Consider the following 20,167-nt stretch of genomic DNA (forward strand, 5'->3'; position numbering starts at 1 on the left):
TTATTTTTTTCCCTTAAAAATTCATTGTTTTCCAAGTCTGCAGAAATCAATCTAAAAAGAGAGAATAAAAAAGTGAAAATAAAAGGCAAACGGGAAATATTTAAATAAATTATTTACTTGATAAAAAAAAAGTTTAAAATGTACCAAAATTGAGGGAAAATCAGAGTTAAATAAAAATAATAATAACTAAAGGATCACTGATGAAAATAAATAAGAAACAAGAACCATAAACCAAAACCAAAACGTTATAAAACGAGACGTAACCGACTGGAATCCTACGCGCAAAAGATTTTTCGAGATCGTTGAAATAAGACCCTAAGCTCGTTCACGAGTACAAGTACCTCGTTGATCACTAAGCTTTGCAATGGCTAATGAATCCAATCTGTAGTAGAAACTCAAAAGGGAAAAAGCATTATATATTCACAAAATCAACAAGAGAAAAGCAGATCAAACTATGCAACATAATTACAAGTTACATAATGGTTAATGAAGGGGCAAAGTGAAACCAATAATTCAACACCGATCGAATATGGTCGCAACGAACTCCAGAATTTCAGGAGATACGTCCATATGCAATGCTACGACAACGAAAACGATAAAAAGAGTCGACAGCCTTTTACAAATTGAACGACAAACACACCAGAAGAGAGGATGAACAATGGAAATATTTACACCCACCTAAACTATACAACAGATTTATTTGCCAAAGCCCCAATAAATATGATGGATTTTTGTTCCTCATCAGCTGTGAACCTGTACATCAGAAGCCAATAAATTTATAGCTTACACTGTCAATGATGGAGGTTTCCACGAGCTAAAAGCAAAGAATGGGGCAGCTCAACATATCGTCGAATCGCACTCGACAATGACAAGGACAATATGGAACTGCATAAACAACCCATAATAAAATCGATGCGCACATACCACTTCAGTGTCCAACCTGACACTCAGAAATCGATCTCATCATCTTTGAGAGGTGTCATCTGCATAAATAGATACACAAGCATCTGATGCTCCAGCAGCGAGCAGCTCCTCGTACGGGTGAAAGGTAAGACAGCTTACAGAACCAATCTTCTGGGGCATGAAGGTAGGATGGTATTTAATGGTGCCTAGTTGATCGCCATCTAGACTGAAAACCTTAATCAGCTGTTTCGCCGAGCCACTAGCTAAGATAGGAGCATGTCTATGAACGGCTAATGCTGTAAGTGAACCTCGGTGAGCATCGATGGTTAGATATTTGTCCCTCTGATTTCTGATATCCAGAAACTGAATATCACCGGCCTGAGAGGCACTGACAATCTGGAAGGCACATTGAAAGAAGCATTAAAATTTACACTTCAAATGATAATGAAGCAACAGCCAAGAAATTTGTTCACCTTTGACGAATCGCGTCCAGGCTGAAAGCCAATCCCGACGACCTTCTCTACTTTTTGAATATGTGGGCGCATTGTGCAGACAAGCCTACGAATTAAGATAAGAGGGTTAGTAAGTGATATCCACTGAGTTATGTTCGGATTGGCAAAATATTAACAAACATTGGGTTCAATGTAACAATTTCACAACATTTTTACAAGTCTTATTGTGACAATTTTTCTTATTACGACGTTTTCAGAAATATTTAATTTAACATAAACAAAAATGATAAGAAAAATTAGGACTACAACATATTGAACAATGAACCATTTAATTCATTTTATACATCTACGTCTTTCTTATATTATCAATTCTCGTCTCCCAGTGAATGGTAGAAAACTATAAGTCCACTGAGTTCCTTATTTGACCCCTTAAACACAACACTGATTAATTTCATGACAAACATTAAAAAATGCTTACATTTCAGGGGTGCGAGCAAGTCATGAAAAACTTAACCAATTGATGACTATTCATACAAATGCATCGAGAAGAGAAAATATGCTTACATTTCAGGAGTGCGAGCATCATAAAGCTTAACAGAACCATCTAAGAAACCAGCTGCAAACCGACCCCCATGAACTTGAGAAGCACACTGCAAAAGCATGAAAATAAGAGTTCTTTAAATATATGTGCATATATAACAAGCTTCATAAAACTAAGCATTTAAAACAGAACTAACAATGTCGAAAGCTAAAGCAAAATATAACAAGCTTAGCAAGTATAAATATTAAAGGCAAAGAGGAGAAGAAAAAAAATCACCAAACAAAGACTAACCATTCGACTATCAACTCTCAAAACAATTCCCAATTATTCACAAAGCAATGCATAAGAAGTATGATAATAAGCCATGTTTATAAGCAGTTCAGATGACTCAAAATAGGAGGAGTAACCTGCTATATCCAAAAAGTAGTGTGAACAGTGAAACTCACCAATGCTGAGATGCTGCAATCTGATGATGAAGGAATAGGCTTAACAAGCAGCTCCTTGTCAAGGTCCCAAAGCATAATAGACGCCGATATCTCCCCAGCAGCATACTGCAAACCAGATAACAAAACACAAAGACCTTCGGTAATATACCAACAAGAAACAATAAATAAATAAATATATATATATATATATATATATATATATATATATATATATATATATATATATATTCTCTGCGTTTTTTAGGAACAGCGGGTGATAGAATCTAAATTAAATACATACCAGATATCCAGATTGTTGTTGCCAATCCACAACAGCATTTACACTACGAACACCAGGTTTGTGCCCCTGGATTGCGGAGAATGCAGTTACAAGCTTCTGTTTTCCCTTCAGAGTGTAATCTTTCCAAATACGAATACTTCCATCGCCTGAGGAATATCAGAAAAGTTGAAGGCACACTAATGAAACTCAAAAATTATATGACTGACCCTGAAAATTAATAAAAAAAATTGCAGGAAAAAGAAAGCATTACATGAAGCAGCCAATAGCAAACTATCATCAAGCTCATTCACAAGACAGAGTTTCGAAATCCCTTTGTCAAGAAAATTATGGTTGTCAAAACTGTTGAGAAGGGCAGGTTCTTCGTAATTCCAGACCCTGGAGACATGCCAAAAAGTTAGAGGGTAACAACCTGTAAAATGGTTAGGGAAAAGCCTTGAACAATTGATGAACCACACTTATTTTGATATGTGTGACCTAAAACTGACTTCCAATTTTGTAGTAGTCTCCAAAACGTAATCAGGACAATAGACAAATGGTAGAGCTAGAAACTAAATGTTTTGCCATAAGTGACTTGGAAATTGAGCAAATGTAAAGGTTATCTATTTCTATCTTGAGTCAGCAACACAATCTACTAGAAATCTTCTGCAGCAAGAAGTAAATAAATGAAAGCAACCCATACCTAATTCGTTCTTTCTCATCGGCAGCAACAACGATGGGTGAGAATGGTTGCAGCAATAATTTTTTTGTGCCCATTTCGAACTTTGTATCCCAGCTAGCAATTGGATTGTTGCTCAGCTTACTAACAGCTGATGAATATTTTATTTTAAAAAAAGAAAGAAGAGAAGACAAAAGACAGATCCTCTATTAAATTCAGTGACGAGAAAACTGAATATAGTGAATAAAATTAAAATTGAACAAGTGGCCTACGAGAATGTTGGCATTTTGCTATACGTTCCAGTGCAAATTTCTCCCTCTCCTCTCTTCTAGTAAATATTTCTTCACCATCATCAGCAGCAGGGAGAAGAGGCTTTGAGAAATGGCCACAACTCCAGTTATAGATGGTTGATTGTGGAAGAAAACTGCGCTCAGATGTTCCTGAAGTTCCACCTGAGCCCCATAGTGGATCAGCTAACCCCGAGTCAGGAGAATTCATTAGCTGAGGACGGAACTCTAATGAGCAAACTCTTCGCATGCCCGTCAAGTAACTTGGTCTGGGAGGGCTGACTGGAGGAGTACGGAAAGTTAAAGGCAAATGACCTGAACATAGAACCACATTTTCAAAATCAGGAAGAAAATGGAGACGAAGTCACAATTATAAGCACTAATAATGACTCAACTTTTTTAAAATTGATCTGCAATGGTATATAATGCAGAGTCAACCAAAGTAACCATACCTCCATTCATATCAAACCATGAAGATGAACGAGCTAATCCAGCAAAACTAGGAGGCTGAGATGCTGCTGTCCCATCAGTAGGCTTAAGACCGCTGCTATTGGATTTTACAGGTTTTGTTACAACTTGTTCAATACCAATAATTGACAAAACCCGCCTACCAAGGCTTGCAATACGAGGAGATGGGTCATTGGCTAAAGTACACATAGTCGAAACACATTGTGAATACAATGCATTATTTAGAGGTTTGGGCCTTGAATGATTAACGGCACCATTGCTCACTGTATCTTCATGCAAAACTCCAGAATCCGAATGCTGATATGAATCATCTGAAAGTGGAGATCCATGCATCACTCCAGTATTAGCAAGAGGACTACTGGTGGAGACCCTTCCATCTCTAACTAAAGGTGAGTTTTCATTTCCAAATCTCAACAATGGGCCAATTTGAGAGGAAACAATGCTTGCATGAGGCACATGTTGATTCGAATTAGTATAAGCAGCCCCCGTACTTCTTAGGTGAGCCAAGGAGGGTAGAGAACTTAATAAAGAATTACAGTGGGGCTTGCAATATGTCGCAGCAATTGACTTGAGGTGCTTGTTGTGGACAAAGGCAAAGCGAGCAAGGGCTGTAAAAGCACAAACATTTTGAAATCATTACGAGCCAAAACACAGCACATATCCAGCGCACCCAACTAAAAACCCAAACTGATTTTCAGGAGACAGAAAACCTATTAGTGAAAGAATAAAACTAACGATACACAGCCTTGATTTTGGAGGTTGCAGTGTGTGCTCTCTAAAACAGTATACATCGTCAATAAAAGTTCAGACCAGAAACCCATAGGTTACAGCATACAAGATCTCAACAATAAGCCCACTGAATGCATACTGGAAAGTCGTAGACATCAAAGTCAGATTGTATTACAATCTATGATAGGATAATAAACTCCTAATCGTATCCGACTAACATCAATCCTTCAACAACTGCGAACCTCAAAAAGCACAAAAACTATGACGTACAGTGGCTGATTCTTACTACTTCCAGACGTCACCACACAGTTCAACCCAATCAACTTTATGTCAAATAAGAAAAAATTATTCAAGATCTATTCACAAAAAAGAAGGGAAGAAAGCTGGCCAAATGCCAAGAAAATTACAAAGGGCCTTCAAATTTTTCAGCCAAATTTTCATTTGAACAGATCTAGCAACAGAATTCGACTTAACCACCCAGAGGCAGCAAAAATATAAGCAGAAAATGAGGGAATGAACTCATACCAACAGCAACCTCAGCCCTAACAAGTGGACTTCCATCTGAAACAACACTTAATAGACTTCCAACAATACTGGTTTCAGCCCTAATCTTTTCATCATCATCACAATCATCATCACCAACGCCATCTCTAGATGAATCGCTCCCTACATCAAGTAGGGTACCAAGTGCAAAAATAGCTGAAGCCCTAACCTGAAATTGAAATCTACATTTGAGATATACACTTTAGGCCTAAGGGTATATATACTAAAATATCCAAAAAGTATAGAGGACAGAATAAATTATGAACCTCTGGTTGGGGCTCGGCCAACAAAGAAGTGAAGACAGCAGGGGCATCAGCCTGCAATCCTATTATTTGCGCATCTATATAATCTTCCCACAGTTTCCCCAGACAAAGACATAGCCACTGAAGAAATAGGGGCTCAGTTTGTCCATCAATCGGTGTTTTATTCCGAAGATACTTCAAACAAACATGGATTAAATTAGCTTCAATGCATGCTTCCTGGCCTCGCCTGTGTCCATCAACAATTACAGCTAAAACAAATGCAGCCATTGCACGCTGTTCTGGGTAAGCTTCCAAAGTATCAAGAAAGCGGATGAAGTATGTATGGCCACCATCTTTTACTAAATCAACCTGGCAAGACTGCCATTCCAGAAGAGTCATAGTTACCATACAGAATAATTTGCCCACAACAAAGGTAGAATAAAATGAATGGCATAGAGAGAGAAAGAGAGAGAGAGAGATTCAAAAGGAAAAAACAGCATGAAAGAATTTTCGAAAAGCTAAAAGTCGCCCAATAGACCAACTTCTCAATATGAACCAAGAAGAAGGATTCCATATTCTTTAGAGAAAATCTAGGGTAAGAGTATTATGAAACTGAAAATTGACAACTCAAACACAAATACTTTTATTAAAAATTATCATATTTGTCCTCTAAAAAGAGTTTATTTTCAAACAAGCCATGTGGTATGCCGTTGTTCAAATATACCCTCGTCATTTGTTGATTTCAGAAACCAAAATGGCTATTCCATAAATAACTTTGGACATGAATGTTTTGAAATTCCTACCACTACTCCTTTAATTCATATTTCTAACTGTTCGGCTGTTTGTCTACAACTATGATTATGTTGGGAAAGACGGAAATTCTGGGAAGTATTTGACTTTACACATTTTATATGAGTAGCTTTGAAATTTTTTTCTAAGAATGCAGTTGATGGTTTGTCTAGAAAGAAAACCCTACTCAAACGGGTATACCAAATAAAATGTTGATCATGAATCTTCAAAGACAATTTTCAAAAAGCCACTCTATACATCTACACAAACCATGACACATTAGGGCTGTATAATTACGGAAAGAACCAAGAAAGAAATAAATAGATTGAAGATTTAGATATTAGTTATTTTATTCCAAAACATAATACTACGATTTTTTTAATGAGAAACATAAACATTAGATATGAGAATCAATAAAATGAAAATAAAGTAAGAGACCATAGACATGAAACTAAAATTTCCACACATAAAGGAAAGGGCGAAAAACACAGATACGTACAAGGCAAGCACTATGACACACATACATAAGGGATAGGACAAATAACATGTATCCTTACATTTGCAAAACTATTTAAGTGAGAACAAAATCCATATCACTAAAGAAAGATTATTTAAAGATCACGGAGATGATAAAATTGAGGTACCCTCCCAAGAACAAACGAACAAAATTGCAAAAACACTTGCTGGTTGGCACCACAAAAAGTGGGTAATTACAGATTTCCTTAACTAAGCACCTCCAAGACGAAGCAGTATCAAAAAAATTACTTATTAAAAAAAAGGGATCTTAGTTGTCCCATAAAATTCAAGTCACAATTGCAAAAGAACAACCTAAATATGTTTATACCTTATCTAGGGCAAGAATCTTTGTCCATATAAAAACCAGTATTTGTCGCAGCTCCGGTGTTGTTGTCTGCAGAAGCTTCAGAACATATGGGAATATTCCAACAGACAATGCCTAACAAGGAATTTATTAGCAACTAGCAATAGTTGTCCCCGAGAGGGAAGTATAAAAAGGAGAAGAAACAAACAACACAGTAATAATTGGCAAAATCTTGAGTGAGACTACCAGATCTACAGCCCAAGGTCCCATATCAAGGAATTTACCAAGAAGAACCAGCGCCCTGAGTCGATGTCCTTGGCTGAGTAAAACCTATGACAAAGGTCACTCTGCTGTGATTATACAGAAAAAATTCAAAAGAAAGAAAAATTGTTCACTCTATGGAAAACGAGGTTACTCTATGGAGACGGATGAAATCAATAGCTGTAGCATACATTGAGAACAAATCAAATCAAGGAAATCAAGTGCACAATGACAAAGAAAACGGTCTTTTCTACAAGCATCTCGCCACATAATATTGATGGCAGCTTCACCATCCGAGTGCAAAATGACCATAATGATGCATATTATTAATACACAAACAGAGCTAGCATAGGAAGGAACATAACAGATTTTGATATGGGTAAGTCTAGACCTAAGGATTATTCCTTCCAGCAAAAGATAAATTGTCTTGTTCTTTATTATTGGAGTCCCTTTTTTTTTTTCTTTTGCATGCTCTTGTTTTCTTCCATTTTTTTAGTAGAAGTTTGGTTTGGCAGTCCTTCCAGCAAAAATTAAGGATCAATAACTTAAAGAGAGTTTGGCAATAGTCTTGTGCTAAAATCAAGCATCCAACAAAAAAAGTAGAAAGTCCCAGAGCCCAGTAAAAAAATAAGCATGGAAAAGTATGGTAAAACAACATTTTTCATACACATTGCTAACAAGATTAAATATGAGGAGTGGGAATGTTAAAGACACTTTTCAAATATAAGCTCCAAGACAGTATCCGTTCACATTGACAGGTTGCATAGCTGTTCATCAAACCAGTTCCAAGTCCAACAAAGGAGTTGAGCAGGAAAGATTTAGTCACAATGATGGAATAGAGAACCTGATTTTTTTTTTTATGAATAACTGAACTTCATTAGAGAATAGGATATCGTACAACAGCTCTCTAGACACAATGCTAACATTTTGAAGTAATGGCAGCTAAAAGTAACTAAAAGAAGGCATATGCACACAATTCAAAAAAATAACAAAATTCAACAACAATAATCCAGAAAAGACAAATACCAAAAAAGAAATAAATAAATAAAGAAGATGATGGCTTTTGGTACCTGAAGGACAATAGGCAACTGTTCTGGGGGTTTCTTACTTTCGGATCCATGATCAAGCCATACCTCAAAAGCTTTCAACTGTTCCGTGAAAAATGGACTTGGCTGGAACATTACAAAGAAGAAATTTTAATTACTGATTTAAAGGATGACTTTTTAGTCATAGAATTTGGTAATGGTGAAACAGATATGTGTGAGGATAATTTTAAACAACAACCTTTAGATGCGGGAAACGAGGGACCTATTTTGGGTCCATTTCACTACCACTTGAAAAAATTAACACAGTTAATCGGATTTTTTCTGAACTTGATTTAGAAGTAGTGGAGGGTAGGTTTGGTCTACAAGGCTGTAGCTTTTAAATTGATGGGCTCAAAATTAACATAGTTAATCGGTCCATTTCACTACCACTTGAAAAAGTTAACATAGTGGAGGGTAGGTTTGGTCTACATAGTTAATCGGAAGAAGCTTAGCAGAAGAACTTATCAAATAAACTTGAAACCAAAAGTGACCTAGAAAGGATTAAGTTTTCATTCAGACAGCTTGTCTTTGTCACCTAAATACAACAAAAAAAAAATGGATGCCTCGAGTACGCCTTGAATCCTAATTTTCCTTTTTTATACAACAGCTTGTCTTTCTTCCTTTGTTCATTCAGGAACAATTTTCTTTTTTTATAAGAGACAGTTTTCCTAATGATTGAAATTTACAAAAGGAATGTAATATCTATGATGATTATAAAATACCTTCCCAATTTACAATGAGGAAAGTAAGTAAAAATATTAGAAAGCTTACACCAAGATATAGCTTGATAAACAATCGTCAAAGAGTTTTGTATAAGTTTGTGTCTTTTAAACGAATATTCTTTGATTTCTTTCTTTCCACAAATTCCAAAAGAAAGTAATGATGAGGTTTTTCCGTATTAGGGTTTTTGCATTCTTGAATGGGTGGTACGTTAAGTCCATGTTCAATAGACCTTTTACCTCTATAGGAAATGTGAGATGTCATCCGAATATATTGAGAATCATTGTCAAGAAGTTCTGAGAGTATATGCATGCATAAATAAGTGACTTTGTGATTTGTTTCCTTTCTTGCATAATGGACACCAATTTGGAGAAAGAATAATGTAAGGCAATCTTCTTTTGAAGATTTTTGCTTGTGCTAATGGCTTTTGAAGAACTTCACCTTTTCAGAGTGATGTCCTTTTTAGGAACAAAATTTGAAGCACACTTCCGCAAGCCACAAATTTTTTAACTTTTGTGGGTTACTTTTGGGATGGAAATTTACTTCAATTGTTATGTAGCAACCCTTTTAAGATAATATCAAAGGAGCATGAATGAATGCTATCAAATCAGTACTTAAGATCATTTGATAAGAAAGAAATAACAAACTATGCTCCCCATAAACAGAAAAAAAATGAAAAGAAGTATAGGAATCATCAAATTTTCATGTTCCCTTTTAAATTTGCACAGCTAACAAATATTGACAGCTAATTTAGCATCTACACGCACTCCCTTCATAATTAACTAAAATTGGGGTCTATTTTTGTAAGTTCCATTGGAGAGTTTGACCTTATACGTAATACAAGGAATTTTTTACCTTCCTTTGTAACCTATGTTGAAGGATATTTGTATAATCCCATTAAATAAGAAAAATAGTTGAACTCTCTAATTTATATGGCTGGAGTTAGATTTATTTAGATTATTGTTACCTAGCATTTAGGGATTTATTTAGATTATTGCTACACAATATCTAGCGTATTTAGGATTGTAACATGATATCAAGAGTCTTTCATTTCTAGAAAATCACTAGAACCAAAAACTCTAACTCAATTGGTGAAGCGTTCATTGTTGATGATCATCTATAGTTTCACCAAAGGACTTTCCAGATTTTCTGCAGACTTTCCGCAGATTCACTCTTATTGAAGATTTCCGATAAACAACTCTTCCGCAATCTTTCTATCAGCCCACTGTTTCTACCGCAAACCCACTGTTTCATAGCCATTGTCTCCAGATTTCTGCAAACCCACATCCACATCAAACTTTTTCTATAACAGCCTAAGCACACCACTAGCAAATATTTTCTCTATGGGCTTTCCGTTCTGGGCTTCACTCAAGGTTTTAAAATGCGTCTACCAAGGAGAGGTTTCCATAGCCTTAAAAGGAAGGCTTCGTTCTCCTCTCCAACCAATGTGGGATCTCACACCACTCCCTTGGGGGCCCAACGTCCTCCCTGACGTTCGGTGTCTGACTCTGATACCATTTGTAATAACCCAGCTCCACCGCTAGCGAATACTCTGCCCTCTTTGGCTATCTCTTCTGGGCTTCCCCTCAAGGTTTTAAAACGCATCTACCAGGGAGAGGTTTCCACACCCTTATAAGGAATGTTTCGTTCTCCTCTCCTACCAATGTGGGATCTCACACTTTTTCCAAACATTCCACATTTCATTTCATTGTTACTGTTTCCAAATTTGTTTAGCCCATACAAAGCCTACGTTTCCATATTTCTACTCTTCCGTTTCAAACTTTCCACAAGCCCATATTAAACTTAAACGGGTATTTCATGACTTCAACAAGCCTATGGTCACATCACGCACCATAACCATCACTATTCCACAAACCCACCACTTCAGGATTCTTCTTGTCGTGACTTTGTTTCATACTAATTTCTCTCTAGATTAAGATCCACTAGTTCATCATGTAAGAAGTACTGAAAATCTCAAAGGAAGTTCTTACCGGCCAAAAGAAGGGTGACCTTCAACCCATCCGATTATCATATCGACTAACAGAAAAAGCTTCCTCAAATGGTCTGAAATCGTGTAGACATGCCTTAAGGAAAAGGGAAAACTCCAACACCTCAGACCAAGACAAGCAAAGACAGATCCCAGATTTACTGCATGGGACGAGGAAGACTCCATGATAATGTCATGGCTCGTGTGATTCTATCGAATCATCCATTAGTGATACATGTATGTTTTTACAAAATGCACAAGTCATATTGGATTCCATTCATCGCACTTACTCCAAAGCTAGAGATGTTGCTCAGGTGTATGAAAGTAAGGACAAGACTTGAGCCATGAAGCAAGAAGAAAAAAATTGTCCCTCTATATGTCAATGCCTTGCAAACATTTTGGCAGGAACTCGATTATTATCGTGTATTCAAGATGAATTACACTGCAGATGCCCTAATCCTGAAGAAATTTATTGAAGCAGATCATGTTTATGACTTTTCGGTAAGTCTGCCCAATGAGTTTGACCAAGACCGTGTACAAATCATCAGAAAAGAGGAATCACCATCCCTAGAAGAAACAATTTCTCTTATTCAAGCAAAAGATAGCAAACGGAGCCTTATGCTTGATAAACAATTCAATTTAAATGTATAAGTTTTTGCTATATAGAAAGATGGAAACAATGGAAGAGATAACCACAACGGAGGAGACAACCAATGAAGAGTAAGAAAGACAATTCATGGTGTACCTACTAAAAGAAACCACAACACACGAAAGAGAGTTGTTGGAAGTTGAATGGAAAACCTCCCAACCATGAATGGGATAATCGAGGAGGCTCACAAAAGCATGGTTTGGGGAACAAGGAAGACAACACAAAAGAACCCAAATTAGAACAAAAGTCACCAATTTTGGAGACTAGTAGACTCAATAACGAAGAGATTGAGAGATTGAGGATATAATTGAACTCTCTCAACAAACCATCGAGTTCCAGTGTCTTGACAACCTCAAAAGAACCAGATCTTGAGACAGACGATTGGACTTGCTAAGGAATTATGATCTATACTACTTGTAATTACTAGCAATTGAATGATCTATACAACATGTAGTTACTTGAGAAAACAATCGACCCACACCTAGGTCATTTATTCATAGCCTTCATAGCTACTATTGACAAATTTATTCGGAGCCTCCATAGCTACCATTGAAGTCATGCAAGCATATAAACCTATCCAGTCCAAGCTTAGAATGAATCATATCAATTACTCAGCTTGAGGGGGGCGTCAATGATATTTGCGTAATTCCATTAAACGAGGGAAATAGTTGACCTCTCTAATTTATCTTGTTAGATTTATTTAGATTATTGTTTGGGGTATTTGGATTATTTAAATTATCTAGGGATTAAGATTTAGTTAGTCTTTCTCCCTAATAAATGGGATACGTTATTATGTGAATATTAATAAGAAAAACAGCCAGCTAATTTAGAATTGCAACTTTCACTAACCAATAAAAGTTGATTCAACAGGCCAAATAAGAAAAACATCTGTTACGGACTGACCTGAAACTCCAAATTAGGATCTTCTACCAATGCTGGAAGTTGAGAAAGACAAATCTCAGCAGCCATGTCCCATGCATCCCTGAAAGAAGCAGAATGTCCACAAATGGATCAGTGAACCAATAAACATTAACAGACCGAACTATCAAGGATTTCTGAAACTCTACCACATATGATGCTGATGGGTTGAAGGCAACATTGGATGTGAAATAGGCGAACAATTTGCAGATCGCATAATCCGCTCAGCAAGCAAAAAATTTCTGAACAGACTGGCAACTAACAAATCTTGTCTGAACAACCTTTGAAATAGATCTGCACCAAAATAATACATTAGCTTCGACAAGAAAGAAAAAAAAAAGGATACCATTGGTTGAGTGAATCTGAAAAATACCATGAGGCAGAACATTCCACGCAATTGTATCAGTGACAGCTGTGAAAATCCAATTCAATTCCCCAAGAAGTGTCTTCCGATCTGTTTGCCGACCAGGTATTTTATCAATCAGTAAATCATCAAGGGACTCACGGAGCAGTGAACGTTTGCAGAACCTGAGAAAATATTCCATAATAAGTAAACATCCAGAAAACGATTAAAAGCCCAATACGTTATAAACAAAAAGGGTCTCCAACACAAAAGAGTGAAACCTAATTACAAAAATCCTTAGTCACTAAAGCCCAAACAGAGGCACCAAAACCTAATAAATTCCTACTCAGACCAACCACCCTCACCAAAAATTATATGATTCCTCTCAAGCCAAATCTCCCATACAATAGCAAAGAAAATAAGCCTGCCAAAGAATTTTTTTGCCTTCACCCTGAAGAGAGGATTCAGCAAAATCTCCTCAAATTCCCCACCTCCCAATTAACCAGATGCAAACCTCCTGCCAATCGGCCTCCTCCTACATGAAATCCCTCGTATTCTTCTGATTCTTCAAAATCCTTCAGTTATTATATCTGAATTGACATCAACCAGTTTGAATTTCTTTATGAAATGTATATTTTATATTTGGCTATTTTCCATGTTTCATAAACAAAGTAATGATACCAGCTACAAAAGATCTCTTTTTCTATGACTTCCACTTATTGAACCCACCTCAGAAAAGTGACCAACCAGGACCCTATTGATGAATGAAAGAAAGGGTTTATGAGCCCTAGTCTTGTAAGCCAACACCTGTAAGAGGAATTATTCCATTTTAATACCATCCCTCATATCCTCCGACAATCCACCACCATCAGAATAAAGGTCCTGCGGCGCTATGCCACGAACAGTTAGAATCATATCATCATGGGTTTTTTTACTCAACCTGGAATCTTGCCCGACCCAGAGCAAGGGCCTAATTCACATACGTAAAAGGATGGGTTGGGTAGGTCTTTCACTCTTGTTTTTTACGACGTCTATAATTCAAAGCCATACGGTTAAGAAGAATTGGTAGGCATAACTAATGCAGATAAACTTGGACACTAAAATTATGAACATTATGTAGAGGCGTATTAATCACAGATAAATAGTAGAGAATAAGTTCACCATCTCAAAGCCATCTTAATTGGTGTTGTAAGGCAAGAGGTAAAAACATCTGCTGGAAATTCAGCTCTTTGTGGGAGAGTTTCGTGTGACTCACAAGCTGCAAGCAGAATGCAATCCCTTGATCCAGAGGGATCGTGAAGCTATAAAAAAAATACATATTAAATAAATTAAGAGTGGAACATGAACATCATGAATCTTGTCAAAAAAGGGGGGGAAAAGTAGTGCTCCTGATGATGATAAATTAGAACAGATCAATAAATAAGACTGAAAACATAGTTGATAGTAAGTACCTCAGTGAAGGCATTGACTATCATCCCAGCCGCAGAACAGTCGAACACATAAATTGAAGGTGTCTTCAACCATGAGTCCAGGTCACTAATAGGTAAGGGTATATACTGGGTATAACTCTGCACCACGAAAAACTATGAGAATAAGACAATAACAGGGATTAACATAAAAACTAGAATATATGAAGATATAGACCTTGTTGAAAAGCCAAATTTCACCACTAGCAGTTGGCTTTGGAACACCATGCCCATTATAGTGAAAGAGAACCCTTTCAGTCTTTGCATACTTGCGACATGTACTACAAAGTTTTTTTACCTCTTCCACGGTGGGATCCAGCTGAACTTTATAGCGAGCCTGCATACGTATCATCAAGTTAGAAAATAGAATAGCAATACAAGAAATCATACAAAGTGCTGGGCTTAATCGTCTCCACCCTGGGTTGCCACCTCTCATACTGCACACTCAATGTTTTTCCAATAGTTTCAAGTGCTTTAGGGGGTGCCATAGAAAATGGATCTGCAACAAGAAAAAAAAAATTAACAGACATAAGATAATTTTAAACTGGAACAAGACAGAAATATGAATCCGGACTCCTATCACAATCTTATCTCTACTTTCTAAGAAATCAAATGCATTGATATGGAAATAACACATAAACAACATCTACAGAAAGTGCAAGGCAGACCTAAGACCAGTAGTAAACATGAAAAATAACAGAGCTGAGCTGAAATTGGGGTGAACAATTTCACATGGAAACATGATGCCTAACCTAATGTACAATATGCACAATGTTCATTCACCAGGGTCCACCCACAGAAGGTCCAATTCAGAAACAACGTTAGTTTTAAACTCCGAAGTACTAATTTCTGTCTCCATCAAGCTGTAGAAATGGATTGTGCAGATTTCAAAACAGTAAGACAGCCATCATCATCTACTATTTGAGTGAAAATAAATTTAAGAGAATTCCAACCAAATAAAAAGTATGAAATATCCAAAAGAAAATGTATTTACAGTACTAACAGTGTAGACAGGAATTATGCAGAATTACATGATGAATAAAGCTGTGTACACGATAAATATATGAATATGCATATATGTTTGTATATGTCTTATACATATATATCAAATAGTCAAGAATACAAATTTACATTTGATGCCAAATACTAGCCTCAATAAATGATATTTCTCCATTGCTTCATCATCTTTTACACTTCATGTACACTAGATAAACCTCATAAACATTCCAGACAAATGAACTAGCAGTGAAAGAAATTCATAAACATCTTTTTACATCCTTGAAAGCCTAGAAAAAAAATTAACCAGAATGGACTTTTTGACAATATTTCTGATCACAACAATTGAAGTGATTTATAGTAACAGATTTATTAAACAAAAAATTATTATTAAGAAATAAAAGACCAGAATCACAGGAAATTCAAATAGAAGCATTTATTAAAGAAGAAGAGCAGTAATGATGTAAATATGCACCTATCCAGCACTCCATTCTGGCACAAGGAGAAATCTTAATTACATCGGGTGGATCAACGCTGATGTTTAAACATAATACTAGAGCTACACATCCTGTCTTCATCTGCATTAAATAATGTATCAATTAAACATATGCTGCAAAGACTCGAGCAATACTTCCAATTTCCTACTGAGATAAAAGCTCCAACCTGCCACTTATTAATAATCGTTTCATACTTAAATGCTGGAACGGAAAGACCCGATAAAGAGTAGACTATAAATCTAAATTAAATTTTCCAGTATTGGAGTGAAGAATAAAAGCCACCTCAAAGACATTGCCGCATAAATAAAGATGCAGATGCAAGGAAAAAAAATATATTATTTTTTTATAAGAAATGGAGATAGGTATTCCACAAAAGATGAGAACAGACAACTTAGAGGCACAGGGTAATGGAATATTACAAAAGAGCCTAACAGTTATAATCACATACATAAAAAAAGAGACACAGGTTTCTACTTGTGGATCATAAATTCAGATAAAAACTATACCGCCTAGGCATTACATCCAAAAAGATCCCTGTACATATCTATACCATACAAATAAACATTTAGTACATATCTTTTCTACCTCAAAAGAAAAAAAGTAAAACAGAGTATCCATCTCGTTTTCTTTGTATACTTCATTCATTGTAGAATCAGCAAAACAAAGATAAATACTGCCTCTTCGACAGTTAAGTAATTTGCTGTCTTCCAAATTAATTTGATTAAGTTTTTACATTTAGAACTTCCAAATTTTGGTTTCATCCTATTAATAGACAATTAAATCTTGAACATCGCAGACAATGTTGTTAATCTTCAAGTTTTTTTTTACCAAGGTTAAAAATAAAAGGCCACTGAAGAAGAAGTAAAGACGTGTCATGTGCATAAGCTCGAATTAAGTTTTAAACAAAACTTCACTGTCCAAATGGTCCAAAAAAGTGTGGCTAAGTGGATGAGTGTGGCGTGTGGTGGTGGTGGTGGCGGCGGTGGACTGTTCACTGTGACCTCCAAGAGTCTGACTCAAAGCTGGAATAATAAGGTATAGACGACTCATTCGACATTCAAGCGCCTACAAACATCATGATTGCTCTGGAATCTCTATACAATCAAAACTAAATTGGAATTTTCGAACAACAACACAACATCGACAAATTAATACATGATCAAATGAATAAGCACCCTAGAAGATCACCACATTCAAAAAACAAGTTATACTTCAGTGAGGATAGGTGACGTATTAGCAATGGCATTCTTCATTTCATGTCAGTTATACGAGACATATCCATATGCATTTACAGAACAACGAATAATTAAGATACTTATTAACAGGACCCCATTGCTAAACTTCCTATCTACTATGCACAAATCGATCATTTCATATAATTTCCCGTGTGTTATCAGCTAATATTCCGAATAAACTAAGATAAATCCCTTTTTTTCCCGACAAGAAATTTAGATAACTCTACATACTGCAACAATGGTGTCTACGAAAGGTAGCATTACTGAACAATGGAGCACAAACTCTAGAGAATGATAAGCTAGTGAAATCCCCATGAATAAAATTGAAATAATCGAGCGTGTATCCAGTCATTATAGACAAAAACAGTAAAGAAATGGAAACAACAACAAAAGAAATTCAGACAGAAATAAGCGGCTTACTCGGTCTTTCGGTCTCCATTTCGAAACCAATCCGCTATCAGATGGGCCGGCAGGCACGCAAGCCTCAAACGCATCGTGTCGAAGCTCACATAGCACCATAGTCTGCGGCAAGTAAACCATGGTTGTAGCAGTAGTGACAACAGCATTGCCATAACTACTACTCGCAGCCTCAGAATCCCTTCTTAAGGAAATCAAATCCCCATCGTCCTCGTGGTTGGAAGCACAGACATCCAAGTGATTCGAGACTACCTCCAGCGAAGATTGAGAAATCCGAGAGGCCATCAAATCCCCCAATGCCATCCAAATCCAAAACCCTCCAAACACAAAAACCAATCACCCTTGCCCTAATCTTACAACCATACCCCTTCTTAACCGGATAACGAAAAGCACAAAAGAGTCCTGAAAACGCGGATTCTTGATCGGTTAAAAATCAAGTTGTAAAGAGAAACGACAGAGAAGTGCGTTGTGTAAAACTCGGCGCCGGAGAATAAAATAGCGAATTGGAAACTAATCAACGAAGCCGCTTGACCAGCGGCGAGTGGAGATTCAGCAGCGAAATGAGAGAGGATCCAGCTCGTAAAACCCAACGAAACTCAGAGATGAATCTTCTCTGTAAATCGCCTGGATAACCCTAGGTGGTGAAGAAGAGAAGAAGAAGATGGAGGCGCACAGAACAATGGCGGCACCAACGGAAATAAAAATAAATAAATAAATAAATAACTCACCTCTTTTGCATTACCATTTTGTCAAACACAAGAGAGAGAGAGAGACTGAGAAGCAAAGAGAAGCCTTTTCTGGTGGGTTTATTTTTTCTCTCTTTTTTTTTTTAATATTTTTTTATTCTAATTTTAAATTTTAAATTTTAAAAATATCTAATAAATGTCTGGACTCGTAAATGTTTAATATTTAAGAGTTAATAAAATTTTAGTAATTTTTAAAACAATATTAAATTTTAAATTATATTATCAAAAAAAAAAATAGCAACAAAAAAATATATATTTATTTATGATATAATTTTAAATAAATATTCGAGATGGATATTGTTATAAAATTGAGATTTCGACAATTTATGACATTTAATTTTTAAAATATATATATATATATATTATTGTTTAATAAATATAATATCTTTGATGAATTATTGGTTAATGTAAATGGCGTGTGGTAGAAATATAATGGTGGGATTGTGGTTTGAAGAATGAGGTCAGATTTGCTGCGTAAGCAAAGCCAACGAGAATTTAAAGATAAATAATTAAATAATCTAAATTAATTATTTTTCTCCCATTGTATTGTATTGTAGTAGCCACGTGGGTCTATTAAAGGAACCAATAGAATAACGCACAATTCCATTTGGAATCAAAAGCTTATTTATGTCACTTATTGATGGTCATATAATACTATTAAAATAATCAAAATCGAATATTGGAATATATTTATACGATAATTTTATTTTTATTTTTAACTAATTGAATTATGTATAAATTAACGAGAATTTTAACTTACTATTACGATGAATTAGACTAATCATAAATTTTGGGTTGGTCGTGTTTGTGACCCGAACAACTCGAATATAGTTTACGGTTCAATCCATCACTCTATTTTTTAAATTATTTTAATAATTATACTTATCCCGTTACATTAATAATTAAAATTTTAAAAAACTCAAATTTTAAATATTCGCGAGTCGCAACTTCTCACGTCAAATATTCTTAATCTTCATAATAATCTTAAAAGTCTAGTTTGATTGTAACTATATTTTCACCATGGTCAAGTTGACCGGATAAAAAAAAGTCAACCCATTGCCTAATTTGAAATTTTTAATTATTCATAAAATTCAAGTCAACCCAAACAAATAAAATTTAAAAAAAAATAGAATTTTCTGATCATATATACATGTTTTTAATAAGAATAAATGAGTTACATGTTTTTAAATATATTTTTCTCGTACAAAATATCTGAAACGGTCATTAACGGATTTGTATCTCTTAATATATACGAGAAAGAAGCTTCAACTATTAACGAGTATGTGGTTTTTTAATATGTCAAGAACAACTCCACTGTGACGATCGTATTAAATTCATTGAACCACGATGATTCATGTGATACCCACTATTGTTCTTTACTACGATTTGGTTCTTAAATATTTTATTTTGTGTCTAATGTCATAAACTTTTTTTTTTTTAATTTTACAAATTTTTAATCGACGCTTAATTAAAATTTTAAAGTTTTATTAGACATAAAAATTATTTTTATATCCTAATAAGTTGTTTGATTGAACAAAATTAAAACATGTTATATAAGGAGTGTTCATATGACCTAAAAACGTCATTTTAAACTACCTAACCAAAATCATAAAAGTTGGGTTGGACTAGCTTTTTTTCGGTTTGGGTTGGGACTAATTTGTGAAAATTCGAAAGATTCGGGTCAGTTCATAA

General features: G+C 35.5%; 1 protein-coding gene across 6 annotated transcripts; it reads right to left on the reverse strand.

Moving 5' to 3' along the window:
• Nucleotides 1-398: 398 nt before the first annotated feature.
• On the reverse strand, nucleotides 399-18,482 carry LOC111781257 (regulatory-associated protein of TOR 1). 6 transcript variants are annotated; one of them, XM_023661751.2, is made up of 24 exons: nucleotides 17,733-18,480; nucleotides 16,056-16,158; nucleotides 15,001-15,083; nucleotides 14,763-14,921; nucleotides 14,570-14,686; nucleotides 14,280-14,419; nucleotides 13,149-13,303; nucleotides 12,925-13,069; nucleotides 12,761-12,839; nucleotides 8,487-8,588; nucleotides 7,402-7,485; nucleotides 7,180-7,290; nucleotides 5,571-5,924; nucleotides 5,287-5,473; nucleotides 4,017-4,640; nucleotides 3,550-3,879; nucleotides 3,302-3,428; nucleotides 2,873-2,997; nucleotides 2,623-2,768; nucleotides 2,343-2,447; nucleotides 1,920-2,005; nucleotides 1,377-1,461; nucleotides 925-1,299; nucleotides 399-753 (listed from the first exon to the last, which is right to left on the reverse strand). In XM_023661751.2, the coding sequence occupies exons 1-23, from the start codon at nucleotides 18,030-18,032 to the stop codon at nucleotides 964-966; spliced, it is 4,083 nt and encodes a 1,360-aa protein (XP_023517519.2). In that variant the 5' UTR covers nucleotides 18,033-18,480; the 3' UTR covers nucleotides 399-753; nucleotides 925-963. The 6 variants fall into 6 exon arrangements, with proteins under 6 accessions (XP_023517519.2, XP_023517518.2, XP_086976146.1 ...); XM_023661750.2 differs by having other exon boundaries at nucleotides 399-1,299; XM_087120020.1 differs by having other exon boundaries at nucleotides 399-1,299; nucleotides 7,440-7,502.
• Nucleotides 18,483-20,167: the final 1,685 nt, after the last annotated feature.

Source organism: Cucurbita pepo, chromosome 19 (assembly GCF_057944985.1).
Source record: "Cucurbita pepo subsp. pepo isolate OVF chromosome 19, ASM5794498v1, whole genome shotgun sequence".
Classification (NCBI taxonomy): domain Eukaryota; kingdom Viridiplantae; phylum Streptophyta; class Magnoliopsida; order Cucurbitales; family Cucurbitaceae; genus Cucurbita; species Cucurbita pepo.

Excerpts from the sequence above, each read along its gene's own strand:
- LOC111781257 (XM_023661751.2), bottom strand. The coding sequence starts at position 18,032 with ATGGCATTGGGGGATTTGATGGCCTCTCGGATTTCTCAATCTTCGCTG. Across the intron at positions 5,925-7,179 it reads AGATTCTTGCCCTAGATAAG|TCTTGCCAGGTTGATTTAGT; the intron begins GTATAAACATAT and ends CTGGAATGGCAG. Across the intron at positions 2,006-2,342 it reads ATTGCAGCATCTCAGCATTG|TGTGCTTCTCAAGTTCATGG; the intron begins GTGAGTTTCACT and ends ATGCTTTTGCAG.